Raw genomic sequence first — 21,982 nt, forward strand, 5'->3', positions numbered from 1 at the left:
AATGTATTTGAAAAGTTTTGGGACTCTACTTTAATAAGGATGAGTTCATGTGTATGTATTTGTTGATTTTAGTTGAGGTCTGAATCAAATAAAATATTGTATTGTATTGTATCATGATATGAAATTTTGTAGTGAGAATTGGAAGTATGGGGTTTGCTGTGTAATTGTATTGCTGACTTGAATTATGTGGTTCAGTGTTTAATTATGTGGTGTCGTTTGAAAATGTGTGGAGTTCTATTGTGTGACATGAATCTGTGTGGGTAGCTTTGCTTGTGCAGCGCTATCAAGGCTTGACCTAAAAAGGAAAATACCTCTAACAATTGTATTTTTGCAGGAAGGTGTCCTTTCCTGCACACAAACAATCCTGCCTGTAATGCTCCATGGCACAACTGTCCTTGCGTTGGTGCTTGTCCGTCACTAGTGCACTAGCGCAGAAAGAGAGGAGGAATGAGCCATATATTGATTGGCCCTATGTCTATTGTACCCCATTCTTGCACCCACTGCTCTAACACATCATGGCATGACCACATTTGTGGTTCTTCTTGAAATCCTGACTTATAGCATCTTGCAAGGCAGTCAGAGGAAGTGTTCCTCTCAAACTATCCATCCTATGCCTTCCCTCCAGTAGGGCTATGGGACCCTGCAGAGTTGTCAAAAAGTGGAAATTAAGTGAACAATTTTCCCTTAATTCTGTTCTCTCCTCGGATGTTTGCATCCCAGCTTTAGTGATGGGCTTTCTTACCTTGAACTCTGACCACGGTCTCATATTCACTTTTTGGAACAATATCATTCAACTCAACAGCCTCAATCTTCTCTTCCTGGACACCACCTGAAGACAAAAGCAGGAGGAAAGAGTTTCATGATGGAGACTCCATTTGTTGAGTGTCGGACTGAGACATAAAGTAGACCCTGATAGCTGAATAAAAGTGGCTCCCATCAGTGAATAGATAGCTAAAAAGTGGCCCATATTTGCAAATCAGGACAGTTTTGGACTTGTAAATGCATGCTGTATAAGTGTTTTATGAAGCACAGAAGACTGCATGGTTTTGAGCTTGATGCAGGTAATGTCTATTTTAATATCAGGGAAATCATCAGTAAAACCCAACCCAGCAAATTATAAACCAGGCCTATAAACAAATAAAAAGCGACCCTGACTTAAACTTATAAGGCCAGACTATTGGACACTGGCTAATTTCCCCATAAGCCATACCGACCCTGCTTTGGTGCAGCTTCTTGTGTGGTGATGGATTTCATGCAGTCAATGAATTAAACAGAATATGTCTTAAATACATATCAAATATTTCAGTAGACCAAGATTTATGTTTCTGTCCTGAATTAATTCCCATATTATTTTTCTGTATACAATTGAGCAATTTCATTTTTCTAAACATGGTTCCATTTCCCTTCATTTTGACTTCTGATCTGTGAACTTGTTACCTGAGGGCCTGAGGACATGCACAGCATAGAACATGTCTTCAGAAAAGGCACATCTTTCCAAACAAACACAGCCATATTGTTTTGCCATAGATCAGTGATTGTCTCTGCACACTGCAGTCTCCCTGAGACAATCCTTAATATCAGTGAGCTTTCAGGAGATGAGTGCACGTTTTGGGAGGATACAGCCCTATCAGTAACTTTAAGGTCAGTTTGTGCTGCCCACACACCCACAGGGCCAATACTGAATCTGTAAAAGAATGAGTGCCAGTGCCCAATGCTCTGCTCAGAAGCCTGTGGCAGCTGCAATTAAACAATTAAATGTCAGCGCACTCAATACCAAGGCTACATAGTCCTGAATTCACCTCAGGCCTCTTTAGTCCACTATCAGCACTCCTTGCCCCTTTCTCTCACCAGTCACTGGTTTCTCGCTTTATGGCCGTTCATTTGTCTTTCTCTTACTCCTTATTTCCTATTTATGTGCTTTTCCCTCTTGCATAGGGCCAATATCTGATGAGACAAAATAAGTGCATTGCTCCAAAAATGAGTCCTGCTCTGCCCCACTGGCAACCATCACCACAAAGTAAGCACTGCAGAGACCTACCTATGATTTCTATTTTTTCACTGGTCACTACAGATCTCCAGCACACACATCCCTTTTGTTGCACTCTTGCTGCTAGAGGCGAGTCCTTCCAATGACCGATCAGAGATTGAAATCTGTAAGGAAATGCCTCTTTTTGTGTTGTCACCCCCTAGTTTCTCAACTGATGCTGCTGTATTTTTTCAACTCTGGGTATGTGCTGAGGCCTGCTAACCAGACCTCAGTGCCAGTGCCCTGAAATGGCTTTTCCCAATTGGAAATGGCTAAGTCACCTGTAAGTCCCTAGTAAGTAGTACCCTGGTACCCAGGTCAAGTACGTTAGAGGGGTAACCAGGGCTTGCAGCACTGATTGTGCCACACTGGAGATCCCCCAAGTACAAGAGTCCCCAAGTCCACCACTGCAGAGTGGTAAAGCAGTTCTGCACTGCTAGCCAGACTTTGCCATTTTAAGCAATATCAAAGCAAACCCTTCCCATGGACAAGTGTGAAAGTCACCTGTCTGGCAGGCTTACCGAGCCCTAAAGGCAGGGTGCAACATATGACACAAGCAGGACTTGCTAAATTAAGCCCGACTTGTATCTCAAGTCGAAAATAGTGTAACTTGATGTAGTGTGCAGCTTTATCAAAGCTGCCACCTTGTTGCCTTTAAAATTCCTATGCCTTCCCGGATACACATGGAGCCTGCTCCAAGAGACAGCTTTCTGCCCTCCTGGAGAGATGTACCAACCACTCTCAGGACGGAGAACAATGAGGGATTGCAGGCCAGGGAGGTATCACCTCCCTCCTGCAGGAAGTCACTTGGGTGTTAGCTTCAAAAGACAGGCTTCAATGGTGAAATCAGCTTTGAAGGGCAGATGTGTAACAACAGTGGGCAGGGCTGCCCCATTGTTGAGGTAAACAGGCTGGCATGGAAAGCAGAGAGTTGAAACCAGTTGCCAAACTGGTTTCCCCAGGGGTGTGTAGCCCTGAGGTAGGCACACCCCAGGGGTGAGCTAGGGAGGTCTGAACAAAGAGAGAGTGGTTTAGCCATCTTTCTTGGGAGTGGACATAATGGTGCCTCTTGGGATAGCCAGATGCCACACTCCACTGGAAGTGGTCACAAGGTGGGAGGCAACCTGATAGCCCACTGGCTTCCAAAGTCATCCTTCCCCGAGGGCACTTTCTGAGCATAAAGGACACCCAGACCTCAGAGCTCGACAGACTTAGATGAAGGATAGAAAAAGGACTTCCCTGTTGCACCGAGAGATCAGTAAAGAGAGGCTGCACCAATATGGAGTGCACCTACTGCACGTGGCGGCTAGTGAAAGAGAGGACTGTGCCTGCCGTGTCCCACTCAATGAGAAGCTGTCTACAGAGCCCTGTCACGCCAAGAGAACTTCAAGGGCAATGTAACTGGCCTACTGTTCACAGAACAGGGACACAAATGCTGAAGAAGCCTGCTGGGGCAAATTGGTAGCGCAAAACATCAAGCTGCTACCACCACTGCCGTTCAGCACCGAAGACAAATACCCAATGCGAAGAGTTGCATCTGAGTTCGCTGAGCCTGGGAGTGCTGTCAGAGCGCTGCCGGGACCCTCAGAAGGCAAATTATTGACCCAGGAAGAATTAGCGTGTGACTGTGACAACCTGCGACTGGCAGTCCAGGGACAACTGGAATCTGGCCAGACTGTAGAGGACTTTGTGGGATGTCGACCCTGCAACCATGACCCCCTCACCATTTTTGTGGACTGAGAAATCACTATAAGAAGATCCCTATCAACTGTATTGAATCCAATTCATACTTAGAGCATCTTCAGCATACTTCATCCCTTGTATCAGGACCAAGCCCATAGTAATCCATTGCAGCGTAGAAAAATTGTCTGAAACTGCTGAAGGACTGCTTCTCCTGTAAAGGTAACTGTTCTTAAGAACCTTGCTGGTCCCCCTGAAAAGTTCTGTGCTGGAGTCGGTTGCCCCAAGTACTTGTTATCGACTATATTGAACTACATTTTCCTTGAAAACATTTTTAAGTGTCCAATTCAATGACTTTGCCAAGGCTTGTTTGAGGTTGAGTGAAATTGGTCGGATTTATTACTGCTTGTAAAATATATATCTCTGGAACCCTCCAGTGGAAGATTTTCATTCTAGTGTCTAAGGGAAACATCATTTACATCGCATGCGATTCATCGCATGCCATTACAACGCAGTTGTTACAATGATCGCGTTGTTACATCACAAACCATTACAATGCAAGTCGTTACATCGATTTGCTGTAGGGGGTGGAGGGTGTTGGATTTAAAAGACTCGAGTTGGAATAGTAAATTATACTATTCCAACATCCAGCGCCCCCTACAGCAAGTCGTTGCAACGACTTGCGTTGTAATGGCATACGATGTATCGCATGCGTTCTAACGCGGCCTATTCAGTGTCTGCAATCTTAGAAAAACACTGTTTATTTGATGATGTTGATTCTTCTTCAATTATTTTGGTGCTGTTTACATGCTTAACCCTTGTTCCTCATTGTAAGCCTTGCTGTTCAAAGCTACAGCTACCCAGGGTTGAGCTGAGGGTTTTACAGATGAAACTTCTGGTCCTAAAGGGATTGGTAAGTGTACGTTCACAGTGAGGTTGCATGACCACATCATATAATTCACCCCATGTTATCACAAAATCACTAGGAGAGGGAAGAAGACACAGGAAATCAGTGTCCCCACAGCCTATTTAAACACACATACCATGGGGTTTGCTACTTAAGAATAATTAAATAAATAGAAAGAGCTTGGAAGCTACTTTCTTGTAGTATGTCCACTTTTAAACTTCATTCTACTAATACCCATTTGAGACCCATATAGCCTGGTGGGAGTAGTTAAACCTAAATCCATCTTAAGTACCTCTATATATGGAGAGGATTAATCTTGGTGTCAGAAATCATTTAACCTTTACTACTGAATGTTCAGTCCCTTATCTGAGGGTCCCCCTGCCCTGGTGTGAGGAAGAACACACACCATCCTTATTCACTCAGCAGCACTTCCCTGAAGAGACAATCCTGCCATGTGGGCGGGAGGATCACTTCAATCAACTCCTCTTCACTCTCCGTCACCTCTATGAAGGGGACCTCTGCTTTTCCATGAGGAGGAGTTTGGACAATGTTATGATTAAGAGGCTTGATGCTATTGTACTGATAAATTAGATACTTGCTTTTAACTGTGAAAAATATCTATAAGTCAATTTCTTTATTTCTGATACTTTTTCAGCACAGTGTGTCTCTTGCAGCATTTTTCGTATGAGAATAGGAACCGTTGCACAACTCCCTGATACAGCACGCTCACCTTTTCCTTTATTTACTGGATCCAAGGTCACCACTTTGACTGTTTTGGTCATTTTCATTCCTTCGGGCTATAAGAAAGAAGAGTCGTTACATACTGAAAGCACCACATAAGCATTTGTCTCCACATGGAAGTACTCTGACTACCTGGAGAGAAATGAACAATACAAACTTGTGACAGTGTCTGCCTTTCTATTGTAGAGTGCCCACTGCACTTCACTAACCCTGCAGAGTAATCTCTACAACACACTGCTCTCAAGAGGGTGGAACAGGAGACTAATCTTTAAGAAATGGAAGAACTGTAACATTCTAATGAGATAATAACTTATGGAAGCAAAAATGACTGAAAGGTGTCTACTGGTGCATTATCTGAGGGAGCTATATGATAGCATCCTAGTTTTTTGTTCCTGGATAAACCAAAAAGTGAATGACAATGATTTAACAGTATTTTGACCTTGCATTCAACTGTTGAGTGATTAATTCAAAGCGCTGAAATTTGGAGGATTATGGTATAGTAAAAATGTGAATGCTTCAGCCTCGTGGCTTGTAATTGTCACCAGAGTCGCTCAGTGGCATTACAGGCACAAGTTCTACAGTTGCCCTTTACTCACACTCATTAACTCTCTCTCTCTCTCTCTCTCTCTCTCTCTCTCTCTCTCTCTCTCTCGCTCTCTCTCTCTCTCTCTCTCTCTCTCTCTCTATATATATATATTTATATATATATATATATATATCACAACCCTTCACTTCTTCAGATATCCCGGGACACTTTAGCGTCGGTGCAACCGTGGGTCCGAAGACGCCCACAATCATCCATACATTTTCACCAAGTACTCACAGGTACCGTTGCACTCCCGTCAGGAAAAGATCACCGCACAGAGTCCATCCGTCATTCAGTGAAAATAATCGTTTATTCTTTTCTTTTTATCAGTTTCCAGCCAGCAAATACCCTACGCGTTTCAGCGATACACTCGCCTTGGTCACGGGTAAACAAAACATTTTGCCAAGTGGTTTTTAACACGTTACGTATAACGTACCAACATAAATAACGGACTGTCATCCTTAAGGTTAGGCTCCAGTAAATCGGCGGCCATCTTAAAGCAGTATTCTTTAACCAATAAAGTTTCTAACAAATAAAGTTTTTGATACAACATTGAGGGTAATAGTGTTAACAATAGAAATCTATTGCACCAAACTCTAAGAATTCTAAAACTAAAAATCTTGAACACAAAATAATGTTGTCCATCACCCCTACGGACATGGATATTATTAACAGTTACTGTTGAGAAGACGGAACGGAATGTGCCCCATTTCTTCCCACTCAAGCACCCGTAAAATTATCTCTGCGTGTGTTGTCAACAATAAGAGGAGAATTAATCATATTATCCTCAATTAGCTGAATAATGTTACAACCTTTGTAATTATTCTGTGCACATTCAAGATCAAATTGTCATAACTTGATTTCATAACGACGTCTATCCATGTCACGTCACATGTTAGAATACTGCTATTGTATCCAAGTGGGTAATCTTGGATGGGACCTCTCTTCAATTGAAAACATATAATTATTTGCAGCATCATTAAACCCCAGTGGGTGAAATCATAATAAATTCATACAGGTAAGTACGAAAGTAAAGTTTGTATAATATAGTCCACATGGACAATCAATGCTTTCCTTTTTGTGAAAATGCAAACAGATCATCTTCATTCCTTCTGACGTTTCAAGAAAACTAAAATGGAGGAAGAAGAAAAGAAAGCCAATTGAAATGTTTTCTTTGTCACATAACACTGCAAAATGTTATAATTGGGTCCACCAATTGGAGCCATACGAATGACTGTTTAAAAGTACATACATGTATATCAAAATGGATGTTGAGGATATTAAAGAGTACGCAATAGTTCGAATAATTCAAATAATTCGAATAATTAAAAGAAATCAAATCATCTAAGAAAGAGATTCTAAATTTACACAAAGCCTAAAATAAGGAACAACATGTTCCAATAGTATGCCTCATTGTTAAGGAACCTTCCACTACACAAGAAAGATCAAACATGCATACAAAATTCACTTGGACATTATAGTCAAATAGACTCTCAAACAAATCAAAGAAATTTGACAAATACTATTCCCCCAAATGCCAAGACATCTCTTCTTCTGAATTCAATCCTGCAGGGGCCTTGGTATTTAGATCTAAAATATACCTTGATTCTAATTGACGGAGTTTGCGTATCCTGTCACCCCCTCTTTGTTTTACCTCTACTCTGTCAATCACAAAGAACTTCAGCAGATTACGGTTGCTATTGTGAAATTCTTCAAAGTGTCTGGCAATTGGTGAGAGTTTGTCCTTGTTATGGATTGCCCTTTGATGTTCTAGTACGCGTTTTTTTGCTGTAAACATTGTGCTACCCACATACTTCTTAGCACAGGGGCAAACCAAAACATAAACACAGAAATCAGACAAACAAGTAAGATGTTTACCTATGATTCTTTCAGTTTCACTAATGGGGTAATACACCTTTCTCACATTGGTGCTAAACTTACATGCTTTGCAAAGTATGCAAGTAAAGAATCCCTGTATGTCACTCTGTGTTCTGTTTGTGCTGGTTACTTCATTTTTGCAAAGCTTGTCTTTGAGAGAATCAGATTTCCTGTAGGTGATACTCGGCAATGATCCTAATCTATTAGCCAAAGTTGGTTCAGTGGACAGGATTTTCCAATGTTGGTGTAGGCATTTACGCACTTCCCAGGAGTTAGAGTGATATGTAGCTATGTATCTTATAACTTCATCACTACTAATGTCATCCACTTTAACTTTAGGTGTCAACAACTGCCCTTGCGTGAATTCATTTGCCTTTCTCAATGCTTCTTCAATAACACTAGGGTTATAGCCTCTCTCTGCAAATCTCTGGGACATACATTTGCTTTCAGCAATGAAGTCCACATCCAAACTACAATTTCTCCGAGCCCGGAGAAACTCCCCATAGGGAATGCTGCGGATCAAGGTTTTAGGATGTCCGCTGCTTGCATACAGCAGAGTGTTCCCTGCAGTCGGTTTACGGAAAAGCTTGGAAATCAATCTGTTGCCCAGAACCTGCACTTGTAAATCCAGAAATTCAATACTCTGGTTGCTCATCGTTCCTTCAAATTGTAAGTTCATTTCATTTTGATCTAATATGGAGATGAACTCTGTCGCTGATAGTTCAGACGCACCCCAGATGATAAAAAGATCATCAATATACCGCAGCCATAATTTGACATGGCTGCGGTATAACTGCTGTGTCTGAGACACCTGCCGCTCCCAGCACCCCATAAACAAGTTGGCGAAGCTGGGAGCAAAGCAGGTGCCCATAGCTGTCCCTTGTTTCTGCCTGAACAATACTCCATCAAAAATAAAAAAATTGTTTTCTAGGCAAAAAGTCATCATTTGCACAAGCATCTCATTGTGTCTGAGAAAAGAGATGGACCGAAAATTTAGAAATTCTTGACAGGCCTGTATGCCCTGGGTGTGTCTGATTGAGGTGTATAGGCTACAGACGTCTAATGTCATTAACAAGTAGCCTTCTTTCCATTCAAAGTCCTTAATAAGACTTAGGAAGTGTCTGCTGTCTTTAATATAGGATGGTAACTTCTCTACATAAGGATGAAGAAAATAATCGATATATTTCGATGTTTTTTCTAATAAGGTGCCCCTAGATGACACAATGGGCCTCCCTGGTGGATTGGCAGCATCCTTATGGAGCTTAGGTAGAAGATACAAGATAGCAATCTTAGGATTCCGATTAAGCAAAAAGGCATACTCATCCCACTCTAGAATGCCAGTAGTATGCCACAATTTAAGCATTTCAAAATACCTCATGTTAGATTCCTCAATCACACTGAGAGAAACCTGTTCATAACAATCACCACCTTGTAGTTGCCGAACTCCTTCCCTTATGTAATCAACCATGTTTAGTATGACTACATTACCGCCTTTGTCCGACTGGCGAATTACAATATTTGAGTCAGATTGCAAAGACGTTACTGCCTGTCGTTGTTCTCTTGTCAAATTATCATTTGTCCAAACCCTTTTACTAGCAAGTTTCTTTAAGTCATTAGTAACTAGTGTCTCAAATGTATCTATCCCACAAACTGGTAACGTGGGATTAAAAATAGACTTGGGTTTAAACTTGTTGGGACAGTTTAAATCGACCTTATAGCCCAAGGACACAGCATCAATGGGTCCAGAATCCACGTCCTCAACACTTTCCACCTCCAATTCCTTCAACGCAATTAACGCCTGTATTTCATTGATTGACTCAATAGCTGGAATCTGATTACTTCCGGCTATACCATGTATATGAGTCTTAACTTTCAATTCATTCCATTTGTGTAGTCTCAGTTTCCTAGTAAAATAAAATAAATCAATTCTCTCTTGGGGATAAGAAAATAAAGAGGTGGGACAAAATGATAAACCAAACTGTAACACATCATGTTCCATGGACGTAAGAAAACGTGAGGAGAGATTTACCACATTGCGGCAGTTCTTCATTTTCCGCGTCTCTTTTGTCCCCTTGTTTCCACTCCCACTGGGGTTGTTATTTTTCTTCTTCCACCATCCACCTCTCCTGGATTGTTTGTGGATGATGTTGTTTCTGTGGCTTTTCCTCTTCCTCTGCCTCGTCCTCATGAGCCCCTTCCTCTGCCTCGTCCTCTGTCGATCTGCCATTTCGGTTGATTTGATGACAGTTTCATCAGTCGGAATTCCTCCCAAAAATTTGTCGGCTTCTTAGATGTAATGGGTGCCGTGGTTTGCAAGGTTTGCGGAGTTCCATCTTCCGAGACATCACTCTCACTGATGTCACTGTCAACTTCTCCACCAACATGGACCATATCCAAATCCCCCTGAACGCCTTTCCGTTTTGACGCTGATGAAATTACGATAAAAGGAGGCTGCCGACCTTGACTGATCGACAGTAAGAAATAACTCTGACAAAGACGCCTGATGTGTGTTAAGAAGGTACTGATTGCTGGATGGTAACTTACGTGATGAAAAATCTACATGACATCGGCTTTCTCATCGTATTTCCTATTGTATAAGCGTCTATGTGCATGACGAGTGTACAAATTGCTTTCTTCAAGCGAATCCAAGGCATTAGCGATACGATCCTCTGAATATACAACACAGCGTTTCTCAGTCACCGGTGTATTTGACGTTAGACACTGGGGTGACAAGGACTGTCAGGTACACTGCGTACTTTCCCTTCCTGCAAGGAGGTGAAGTTCAACAACTGCAGATTCCAGTCATTCGGTGGAAGGTTGTAATTATTACAGTGTATTCAATCAACAGCCAGAAGGATGGATGAGGATATTGAGTCTCGCAGAAGACTACGAGCTAAATCAATGTTTGTTAAAATGGGAGAGCAAACATCGGATAAAGATGAACAGATGACGATGCCCACCTCAGCAGTCCAGAAGTATCAAAAACTTGAAAAACTTCTGAGAAAGGAAATTTCAAAATGGTGGGAAGCAATCACTTTGGAAAAATATCAAGAAGAAAAAAGAGTCCCTCGTGGTCTTAGGATTTTGATTGCACCCTCATATGAGGATCCAGATCCCGAATTGGCTGAGGAGTGGGCGGAAAATCTAATGGGTTGCTCCAATCGCATGCTTTCTATTCTGATTAAATTTGCATGGAAAGAAAGATCGTCATTATTGACGCAAATTATGGAATTGAAAGCTGAGATCCAAAAAGAGGAATCTGAAGAACTATTCAAAAGTAAATTGGATGATATAACAATGAAAATTAACAAACCTGAGGAAGAAATTATTGCTAAGAAAGAAAGGAAATTCCTACGGGATAAAATTGATTACATGTCCGGTCGAGTGTTCACTTTCAGTCGGAAATATGATAACTTGAAACGGAAAGGCGTTCAGGGAGATTTGGATATGGTCCATGTTGGTGGAGAAGTTGACAGTGACATCAGTGAGAGTGATGTCTCGGAAGATGGAACTCCGCAAACCTTGCAAACCACGGCACCCATTACATCTAAGAAGCCGACAAATTTTTGGGAGGAATTCCGACTGATGAAACTGTCATCAAATCAACCGAAATGGCAGATCGACAGAGGACGAGGCAGAGGAAGGGGCTCACGAGGACGAGGTAGAGGAAAAGCCACAGAAACAACATCATCCACAAACAATCCAGGAGAGGTGGATGGTGGAAGAAGAAAAATAACAACCCCAGTGGGAGTGGAAACAAGGGGACAAAAGAGACGCGGAAAATGAAGAACTGCCGCAATGTGGTAAATCTCTCCTCACGTTTTCTTACGTCCATGGAACATGATGTGTTACAGTTTGGTTTATCGTTTTGTCCCACCTCTTTATTTTCTTATCCCCAAGAGAGAATTGATTTATTTTATTTTACTAGGAAACTGAGACTACACAAATGGAATGAATTGAAAGTTAAGACTCATATACATGGTATAGCCGGAAGTAATCAGATTCCAGCTATTGAGTCAATCAATGAAATACAGGCGTTAATTGCGTTGAAGGAATTGGAGGTGGAAAGTGTTGAGGACGTGGATTCTGGACCCATTGATGCTGTGTCCTTGGGCTATAAGGTCGATTTAAACTGTCCCAACAAGTTTAAACCCAAGTCTATTTTTAATCCCACGTTACCAGTTTGTGGGATAGATACATTTGAGACACTAGTTACTAATGACTTAAAGAAACTTGCTAGTAAAAGGGTTTGGACAAATGATAATTTGACAAGAGAACAACGACAGGCAGTAAAGTCTTTGCAATCTGACTCAAATATTGTAATTCGCCAGTCGGACAAAGGCGGTAATGTAGTCATACTAAACATGGTTGATTACATAAGGGAAGGAGTTCGGCAACTACAAGGTGGTGATTGTTATGAACAGGTTTCTCTCAGTGTGATTGAGGAATCTAACATGAGGTATTTTGAAATGCTTAAATTGTGGCATACTACTGGCATTCTAGAGTGGGATGAGTATGCCTTTTTGCTTAATCGGAATCCTAAGATTGCTATCTTGTATCTTCTACCTAAGCTCCATAAGGATGCTGCCAATCCACCAGGGAGGCCCATTGTGTCATCTAGGGGCTCCTTATTAGAAAAAACATCGAAATACATCGATTATTTTCTTCATCCTTATGTAGAGAAGTTACCATCCTATATTAAAGACAGCAGACACTTCCTAAGTCTTATTAAGGACTTTGAATGGAAAGAAGGCTACTTGTTAATGACATTAGACGTCTGTAGCCTATACACCTCAATCAGACACACCCAGGGCATACAGGCCTGTCAAGAATTTCTAAATTTTCGGTCCATCTCTTTTCTCAGACACAATGAGATGCTTGTGCAAATGATGACTTTTTGCCTAGAAAACAATTTTTTTATTTTTGATGGAGTATTGTTCAGGCAGAAACAAGGGACAGCTATGGGCACCTGCTTTGCTCCCAGCTTCGCCAACTTGTTTATGGGGTGCTGGGAGCGGCAGGTGTCTCAGACACAGCAGTTATACCGCAGCCATGTCAAATTATGGCTGCGGTATATTGATGATCTTTTTATCATCTGGGGTGGGTCTGAACTATCAGCGACAGAGTTCATCTCCATATTAAATCAAAATGAAATGAACTTACAATTTGAAGGAACGATGAGCAACCAGAGTATTGAATTTCTGGATTTACAAGTGCAGGTTCTGGGCAACAGATTGATTTCCAAGCTTTTCCGTAAACCGACTGCAGGGAACACTCTGCTGTATGCAAGCAGCGGACATCCTAAAACCTTGATCCGCAGCATTCCCTATGGGGAGTTTCTCCGGGCTCGGAGAAATTGTAGTTTGGATGTGGACTTCATTGCTGAAAGCAAATGTATGTCCCAGAGATTTGCAGAGAGAGGCTATAACCCTAGTGTTATTGAAGAAGCATTGAGAAAGGCAAATGAATTCACGCAAGGGCAGTTGTTGACACCTAAAGTTAAAGTGGATGACATTAGTAGTGATGAAGTTATAAGATACATAGCTACATATCACTCTAACTCCTGGGAAGTGCGTAAATGCCTACACCAACATTGGAAAATCCTGTCCACTGAACCAACTTTGGCTAATAGATTAGGATCATTGCCGAGTATCACCTACAGGAAATCTGATTCTCTCAAAGACAAGCTTTGCAAAAATGAAGTAACCAGCACAAACAGAACACAGAGTGACATACAGGGATTCTTTACTTGCATGCTTTGCAAAGCATGTAAGTTTAGCACCAATGTGAGAAAGGTGTATTACCCCATTAGTGAAACTGAAAGAATCATAGGTAAACATCTTACTTGTTTGTCTGATTTCTGTGTTTATGTTTTGGTTTGCCCCTGTGCTAAGAAGTATGTGGGTAGCACAATATTTACAGCAAAAAAACGTGTACTAGAACATCAAAGGGCAATCCATAACAAGGACAAACTCTCACCAATTGCCAGACACTTTGAAGAATTTTACAATAGCAACCGTAATCTGCTGAAGTTCTTTGTGATTGACAGAGTAGAGGTAAAACAAAGAGGGGGTGACAGGATACGCAAACTCCGTCAATTAGAATCAAGGTATATTTTAGATCTAAATACCAAGGCCCCTGCAGGTTTGAATTCAGAAGAAGAGATGTCTTGGCATTTGGGGGAATAGTATTTGTCAAATTTCTTTGATTTGTTTGAGAGTCTATTTGACTATAATGTCCAAGTGAATTTTGTATGCATGTTTGATCTTCCTTGTGTAGTGGAAGGTTCCTTAACAATGAGGCATACTATTGGAACATGTTGTTCCTTATTTTAGGCTTTGTGTAAATTTAGAATCTCTTTCTTAGATGATTTGATTTCTTTTAATTATTCAAATTATTTGAATTATTCGAACTATTGTGTACTCTTTAATATCCTCAACATCCATTTTGATATACATGTATGTACTTTTAAACAGTCATTCGTATGGCTCCAATTGGTGGACCCAATTATAACATTTTGCAGTGTTATGTGACAAAGAAAACATTTCAATTGGCTTTCTTTTCTTCTTCCTCCATTTTAGTTTTCTTGAAACGTCAGAAGGAATGAAGATGATCTGTTTGCATTTTCACAAAAAGGAAAGCATTGATTGTCCATGTGGACTATATTATACAAACTTTACTTTCGTACTTACCTGTATGAATTTATTATGATTTCACCCACTGGGGTTTAATGATGCTGCAAATAATTATATGTTTTCAATTGAAGAGAGGTCCCATCCAAGATTACCCACTTGGGTAGAATAGCAGTATTCTAACATGTGACGTGACATGGATAGACGTCGTTATGAAATCAAGTTATGACAATTTGATCTTGAATGTGCACAGAATAATTACAAAGGTTGTAACATTATTCAGCTAATTGAGGATAATATGATTAATTCTCCTCTTATTGTTGACAACACACGCAGAGATAATTTTACGGGTGCTTGAGTGGGAAGAAATGGGGCACATTCCGTTCCGTCTTCTCAACAGTAACTGTTAATAATATCCATGTCCGTAGGGGTGATGGACAACATTATTTTGTGTTCAAGATTTCTAATTTTAGAATTCTTAGAGTTTGGTGCAATAGATTTCTATTGTTAACACTATTACCCTCAATGTTGTATCAAAAACTTTATTTGTTAGAAACTTTATTGGTTAAAGAATACTGCTTTAAGATGGCCGCCGATTTACTGGAGCCTAACCTTAAGGATGACAGTCCGTTATTTATGTTGGTACGTTATACGTAACGTGTTAAAAACCACTTGGCAAAATGTTTTGTTTACCCGTGACCAAGGCGAGTGTATCGCTGAAACGCGTAGGGTATTTGCTGGCTGGAAACTGATAAAAAGAAAAGAATAAACGATTATTTTCACTGAATGACGGATGGACTCTGTGCGGTGATCTTTTCCTGACGGGAGTGCAACGGTACCTGTGAGTACTTGGTGAAAATGTATATATATATATATATATATATATATATATTTATATTTTCCCACTGCAAAACCAAAGGTTGCAGAGACAATATAGTTAGGCTCAAATTTCACTTGTAGAAAAACTGTGAAAGACAGCAGTTCTAGTTGCCTGTGCTAACTATAACCTACAACCCCACAATACACTGCTTATGACCTCACATATTACATCACTCATGACAAGACATCCCCCTTGAAATGTTGGGTGCCCTGGAGCCCACCCTGGGCACCCAGTCAGCACTGTTGGGGACTGCAGGGGATCCTGAATGTCTCTGTGGTCCCTGCTGGCTCCCCACCTCCAGGGGGAGCCGGCATTGCTCTCACACACAGGGAGCTGCTAAACATGCAGCTCCCTGTGTGTGAGAGCAATCGTTTTGCCTGGCTCCCATTCTGTTTGACATCGGACAGGGAAACAGATGAAAACTCAGCTTCCTGCAAGCGGGAGCACTTTGACAGCTCCTGCATGCTGGGAGCGGAGTTAGTGTTTGTTCTGACTTTACAGGAGCTGTCACTGCTCCCGCTAAGTTCCAGAAAGCAGCTATGGCCAGGGGCTGGGCACCCCAGGACATTAGCAGGAGCCAGCCCTGGGGGTTGGCAGTCCCCAGGACCATTAATGACTCGAGGAGGGGGCCCGCGCGCGAGACCCTCCCTCCTTGTGTGTTAACCAGCTGGCCCCAGAAAGGTGGTGGTATCCAGGCCTGTATATGGCCCGGGAGGGTGCCGCGCAGCCCCCCTCCCATTATTATATATCTTATAGGCTCCATGGAGGTGGTGGTCCGCCAGGACCTGGGCGGTCTGCGCGGCCCCCAGCAAACTGTTGTTTTTATAGCTGTGGGGAGCTGGTGGTCCCTGGGGTTTCTAGTAAGCCCTGAAGGGGGTCTGGGCATCCCCGCTCTATTATTAAACATTATAAATCCCCAGGAAAGTAATGGCCCCCAGGGTTTCTCCAAAACCCAGGAGGGAAGTTCACATTTTTATAAATAAAGCCACAGGGAGACGGTGATCCACTAGGCTCCAAGACCAATTGGACCCCTCTTAAAAATAAATGCCCCAGGACCTGGCCCACCGGGGGCTTTTTTTGAAAGAAGGGCATGGGCTGGCACTTATTTTTTGTTTGTGGGTGTCACGGTTCCTGCCATAATTCTCGCCCCAAAATTGTTTTGCCCCCCCCCCCCAGGAGACCCCAGGACCAGGGTTTTGGGGTCAGGGTATTCCCAACCTGCTCCTTTTATTTGTTTTAAAAACATTTCTTGGGACTCGTCCGAAACCGACTCTCAAGATGGCTGCCAACACTCCTTGGTTGAAATGCCGCCAGTCAATTGGATTACAGCACGAGATTGGGTGGGTTCTCGGAGCCTTCACTTCCCTAGATATGCAAATTTGATTTTCTTTAAATATCTCAAAAACTACTGAACAGATTTATACCAATTCTCAAAAAGGTCACTTTCTGGACCAACAATAGCTACTTTTCTGCACAATTTTGTGTAATACCGTCTAGTATCCCTATGGGAGATTGCATGAGAAAATGTGTTTTAGGACCCCACATTTGATTCCGCTCCTGCTTGATGAATCACCCCGAAACTATCAACACAGCAGCTGAAAAGACTGTCGCACTAATTTTGAAAACTTGGTGAAGTTTTGTCAAACTGCACCACAGTTATTGGCAAAACAAAAAAACCCTTTCCTACCTATAGCTACCTACTGGTAACCGCTATATGTATATATGGTGGAAAATCAACAATAAAGGAAAATGTAGGCACATCAATTGTGGTCCATGTTCGCTATATCTCATCCAGGAGGACCATAGTGGTAGTACGTCAACAGAAGCATAAAACTACATGCAGTCACACTAGTGGTAATATCAGAAGTAAAGCAATTGAAAATTATAGTATCTCTTGATATATATGTTATGCCCTTTATCAAGGATAAACTATCAGTGGCATACTCCTGAGAGTGTGTTATACTTGCTTAAGTTTGTTTGGATATATATATATATATGTGTGTGTGTGTGTGTATATATACATACACACATACATACATATATACATAAATATGTGTGTGTGTATATATGCACACATATATTTATATATATATATCTATATCTATACACACACACACATATATCTATCTATCTATATATATAGATATATATGGTGGTCTCCAGCAGGCCAGTAGGTAGTTATAGTTAGGACCTAATTTCAATGGCAACAGAGCTTTTTCATTTGCCATTAACTTTGGCGTCATTTGACGAATCCTAGCACAATTTTCCAAACTAGTTTGATGCTCAGTTCAGCTGCTGTCTTGAAAAGTTTGGGGGGATCCATCATGCAGGGGGAAGAAAAAAGGGCGCCCCAAAATGCGTTTTCCCCATGTTCATTTCCATAGTAAACTTTACACGCGGCTACATCACGAATTGCTGAGCAGAATTACACAATATTTGGCAGGAAGGTAGCTGGTGGTCCAGAAAGTGCACTTTTTGTTAAATGGTGTAAATCCGTTGTGTAGTTGCAGAGAAATGTAAAAACAATTCCAGTTTTATCAAGGGATGAAGAGGATCCACGACCTCTTCCAATCTCGTGCTGAGAATGACATGATTGCCTTTCAACACTTCAAACTTGGAAGTGCTAGACAGCCATCTTGTGACTAGGTTGAGCCAATTTACAGGTAAAAACATAAATAAAATCAAAAGGGGGCAGAGTAGAAACACCCTGACCCACTTGGCCTCTTGAGAGGTCACACAGGGACCCCCATAGCCAAAAAAGCATAAAAACAAAAATCAGTGCGAGTCACACTGGATCCACAAAGCCTGCTGAAAATTACAAAAAGTAATTAATGAGGGCTCCCACACTTCGTTAATCATTGGCCCCCGGGTAGGCCAGGTCCTGGGGGAATTATGTAAAAAAAAAGGAGGGGTGTACTGGCCTCCCCGGGACTTATTATTCCTCGGGGACCACCACCTCCCTGGAGATTGTTTAATAATTAATGACAGGCCTTCCCTGCTGCCCCGGGGATCACGACCTCCACTGGGCTTATTTGTTTTAAGATGGGGGTCCTCGCTCAGAAACCCTCAGCACCGGGAGCCGCCACCTCCCGAGGGCTTAGTGAGAAAATATTGCAGGGGGCAATGTGGTCCCCCCGCAGCCCCGGGGGCCGCCACCTCCCTGGGGCTTTAATTACAAACAACACGGGGTCTGTGCGGACCCCACACAGCCCCTAGGACCGCCATCTCCCCAGCACTTTTCTTAAATTGAGCGCAGGGGGGCCATATGGTCCACCAGCAGCCCCGGGGACCACCACCTCCCCAGTGCAAAATTAAAGCAAGGTGGGGGTGCGCAGCCTTCCTCCTGGAGCCATAGATGGCCCTCGGGACCGCCACCCCCCCAGGGTCAGCTTCTGCAATTTCCAGGGGTGCCTACCCTTGGGACATAGCTGTTTGCTATGACTTGGCAGGAGCTTTACCGCTCTCGCCAAGCCATAGAAAACTGTGCTCCGCTTTAAACAAGCAAGAGCATTTTGCTCAAAGCGGAGCACAATTACTTTTCCAGAGAGGGAGCTACATGTTAACAGCTTCCTCTCTGAAAAAGCAATGCCGGCTCCCGCAGGAGGCGGTATGCCGGCAGGGACTGTGGGGCCTTGAGGCTCCCCCTGCGGTCCCCAACCATCTTAAGTGGGTGCCCAGGTGGGATCAGGCCACCTACACTAGAGGCTGGGCCCCTGGGGGTGCGGTCCCTGGACTGAAATCAACTCGGGTGGGGCCTCTCCCTTTAAATGTATTAAAACATTTTTTTTAAAGGCTGCGCTCCGGGTGATGGAATCATCATAGCGAAATCGGCCAGGGGCTGGGGGGGGTTGCTCGGTGCCCCTCCCTTTAAATTTATTTCTTAAAAAGGTTGGACCCTCCTGGGCTGAAATCAGCCTATAAAGGGGGCTGTGTGGCCCCATCCACATTTATAAAAGACATGGCACTGGGAGATTGGGCCACAGGGTCAAAATTGGCCCATGGTATGATGGCCATGCACCCTCCCTACGCAAATAAATAGGAAAAAAAAGAAAAAAAGACTGGCAAGTCGCCGGAGGCCATGCCCCCTTTCGCCACCACTTTGCAAATGCGCCTCCAGGCACAGTGCTGGTTGGGGTCGAATTCCCGTTGGCTCCAGAGGGTCCTTGGGGGCCAACAAGCCCTCCTGTTACTTTCAGTAAGTCCCACACAGCATGACTGCTGAGAGGTCTTCGGAGGTCATGCCCCCTTTCTCCACCACTACACAAACGCACCTTCTGGCATGCTGCTGGTGGGAGGATGAAGTTCCCTTGTATGCTGAGGGCCCATGAGGGCCAATAAGCCCTCCTGTTACCTCCAGCAAGTCCCACAGAGCCCGATTGCTGAGACGACTTCAGCAGCCACGCCCTCTTTCTCCACCACTCTGAAAAAGAGCCTCCAGGTGCACTGTTGGTTGGGGGATGAACTCCACTTGGAAGCCAAGTGTCCTTGGAGTCCAATAAGCCCTTCTGTTACTTCCAGTAAGTCCCACAGATCGCGAATGCTAAGAGGACTTCCAAGGCCATGCCCCCTTCTCCACCACTCTATAAACATGTCTCCTGGTGCACTGCTGGTTGGAGGGATGAAGTCCCCTTGAGTCTACCATGTCCTTAGGGGCAATAAGCCCTCCTGTTACCTCCAGTAAGTCCCACTCAGTGGAATTGCTGAGAGGTCTTTGGAGGCTGTGTCCCCTTTCTCCACCATTCTGCGAATGAACCTCCTGGTGCACTGCTGGTTGGGGGATTAAGGCCTCTTGGATGCTGAGGGTTTTTGGGGGCCCAGAAGCCCTCCTGTAACTTCCAGTAAGTCAGACACAGCAGCATCCTGAGAGCTGGTCAGCGGCCTACTTCTTGGCGCTCTGCTGGTTGGGGGATAAAGTCCTTTTGGATGCTGTGGGTTCTTGGGTGCCCATGGGCCCTCCTGTTACCTCCAGTAAGTCCGACACAGCAGGATTTTGGAAAACTGAGAAAAACCAATGGTTACAGGAATGTTATAGTTAGTATTTATATTTCATAGAACCTTAGAAATGTACTGAAAAAAACAAAGGTTACAGGAACATTATAGTTAGGCTCAGTTGCACTCGTACAAAACCAGTGAAATTCAGCATTTATAGTTACCTGAGCCAACTATAACTTGCGCTCCTGCAACGCACTGATTATGAACTCAAATATTACAGCATTCATTACATGATCAGTCACATCACAGATAAGTGGCGAGAATTTGCAGCTTATTTATTTGCAGAGGAATGCTTTCATTGTTCCACATGACAAATCATAGGTAAGTGCTCTAATAATCAGTTGGAGGACAATAAAATGCCAGCTAGAGGGATACACAACAAGGTTGAATTAGTGCCAATCTCTCAAAAACTACAAGATTAAAATTTTTATGAATCAATTCTAATACAGTTTATACATCCATTCAAAGCCATAGTATGCATGGCACTAGACCATATACAAATATCTAAGGAACTGCTACCACCACTGATCACTTGTAAAATGGTGGCCTCCTGCATAAGTGTCCACAATCCACTAACCCTGGAACTAAATTTATCCTGATCCAGGGATGTTCAGAAACCTTCTAACATCAAATTTAATATAAAATAAAGGCCTAAGCATTAGATGGAAAAGACTGACAAGGAAGCCTTTCATTGAGATCTATTTACACATAATCAAATGGAGATTCATCAGATCTTGCAAGAGGACTTGAAGCCATGCGATGTAATCCAGTTTAAGAAGGACGATAGAAATAAGGGAAAAGGCATGGGAGGAGCTAAGAGCTGCTATTGAGCTGGAAGATTCCCAAACCTTCTGGCAAGTACTAAACTTCCAGACTCTCTTGAGTGAGACCCTCCCTAAAGTTGAATGTGCTGTTCCAAGCGATTCCTGGGTGGCCCACTTCTCAAATATATTTGGCCCACAGGCACAGACCCTTATAAATGACAATGATGCCATAGCTATCTATGACCCCAGTATTAGCCTGGAATTGAGCAGATCCATTAAGGTCTCTGATGGTATTGTAGTATTTGACACTAGCCCCTCCGAGAAAGCTCAAGGACCCAATAGAATTCCTTCGGATATCTTTAAATCCTTTCCACAGTTCTGGGCACCCGTTATAACCAATGTCTTAAAAAGTGCAATTACCAGGCCTTTGGTCAAAACATGGGAAGAGGCCATCATTATCCCTATCTTTAAAATGGGTGATAAAAGCCACCCTCACTGCTATTGCCCTATTTCACTAATGGATAATAGGGTCAAGAGCCTAGGATGGCTTGTGTTTGCCAAAATAGAAAATTGGGCTGCAGAGACACAGGGGCATTCAGACTTACAGTTTGAGTTCCCCCAGGCCTGGGAACAGTTGAACAGACATTACGGGGCATATTTACAAGGAAATGTCAGAATGCGGAGCTGCGCCAAATTTGCAAGCATCGCACATTTCTGAAATGCAGAGATGCGCTGTATTTACAACAATACAACACACTTTTGTGTTTTCCCTAGCACTGGTGCTAAAATCATGTGCCTAGCGCCAATGCAGGCATCCTTGCACCATAGTGGCTTAACGCAACTTTGTAAATATGGAGCAGGGCATTGCACCACAGGAACATTGTCAAAAGTGACGT

General features: G+C 42.8%; 1 protein-coding gene across 3 annotated transcripts in view; it reads right to left on the reverse strand.

The window, feature by feature from the left end:
* The window catches only part of LOC146833087 (venom factor-like), a 777,614-nt gene that overhangs the window by 244,761 nt on the left and 510,871 nt on the right, over nucleotides 1-21,982 (reverse strand). For 2 of the 3 annotated variants that reach the window (XM_085600724.1, XM_085600725.1), the window contains exons 22-23: nucleotides 5,344-5,410; nucleotides 743-829 (exon numbers count right to left, since the gene is read on the reverse strand). In XM_085600724.1, coding sequence (XP_085456850.1) covers nucleotides 743-829; nucleotides 5,344-5,410 — 154 coding nt within the window. The remainder of the gene's footprint in view (nucleotides 1-742; nucleotides 830-5,343; nucleotides 5,411-21,982) is intronic. The other variant, XM_085600726.1, reaches the window with a different exon arrangement.

The sequence above is a fragment of the Triturus cristatus genome, chromosome 4_2 (genome assembly GCF_964204655.1).
Source record: "Triturus cristatus chromosome 4_2, aTriCri1.1, whole genome shotgun sequence".
Taxonomy (NCBI): Eukaryota; Metazoa; Chordata; class Amphibia; order Caudata; family Salamandridae; genus Triturus; species Triturus cristatus.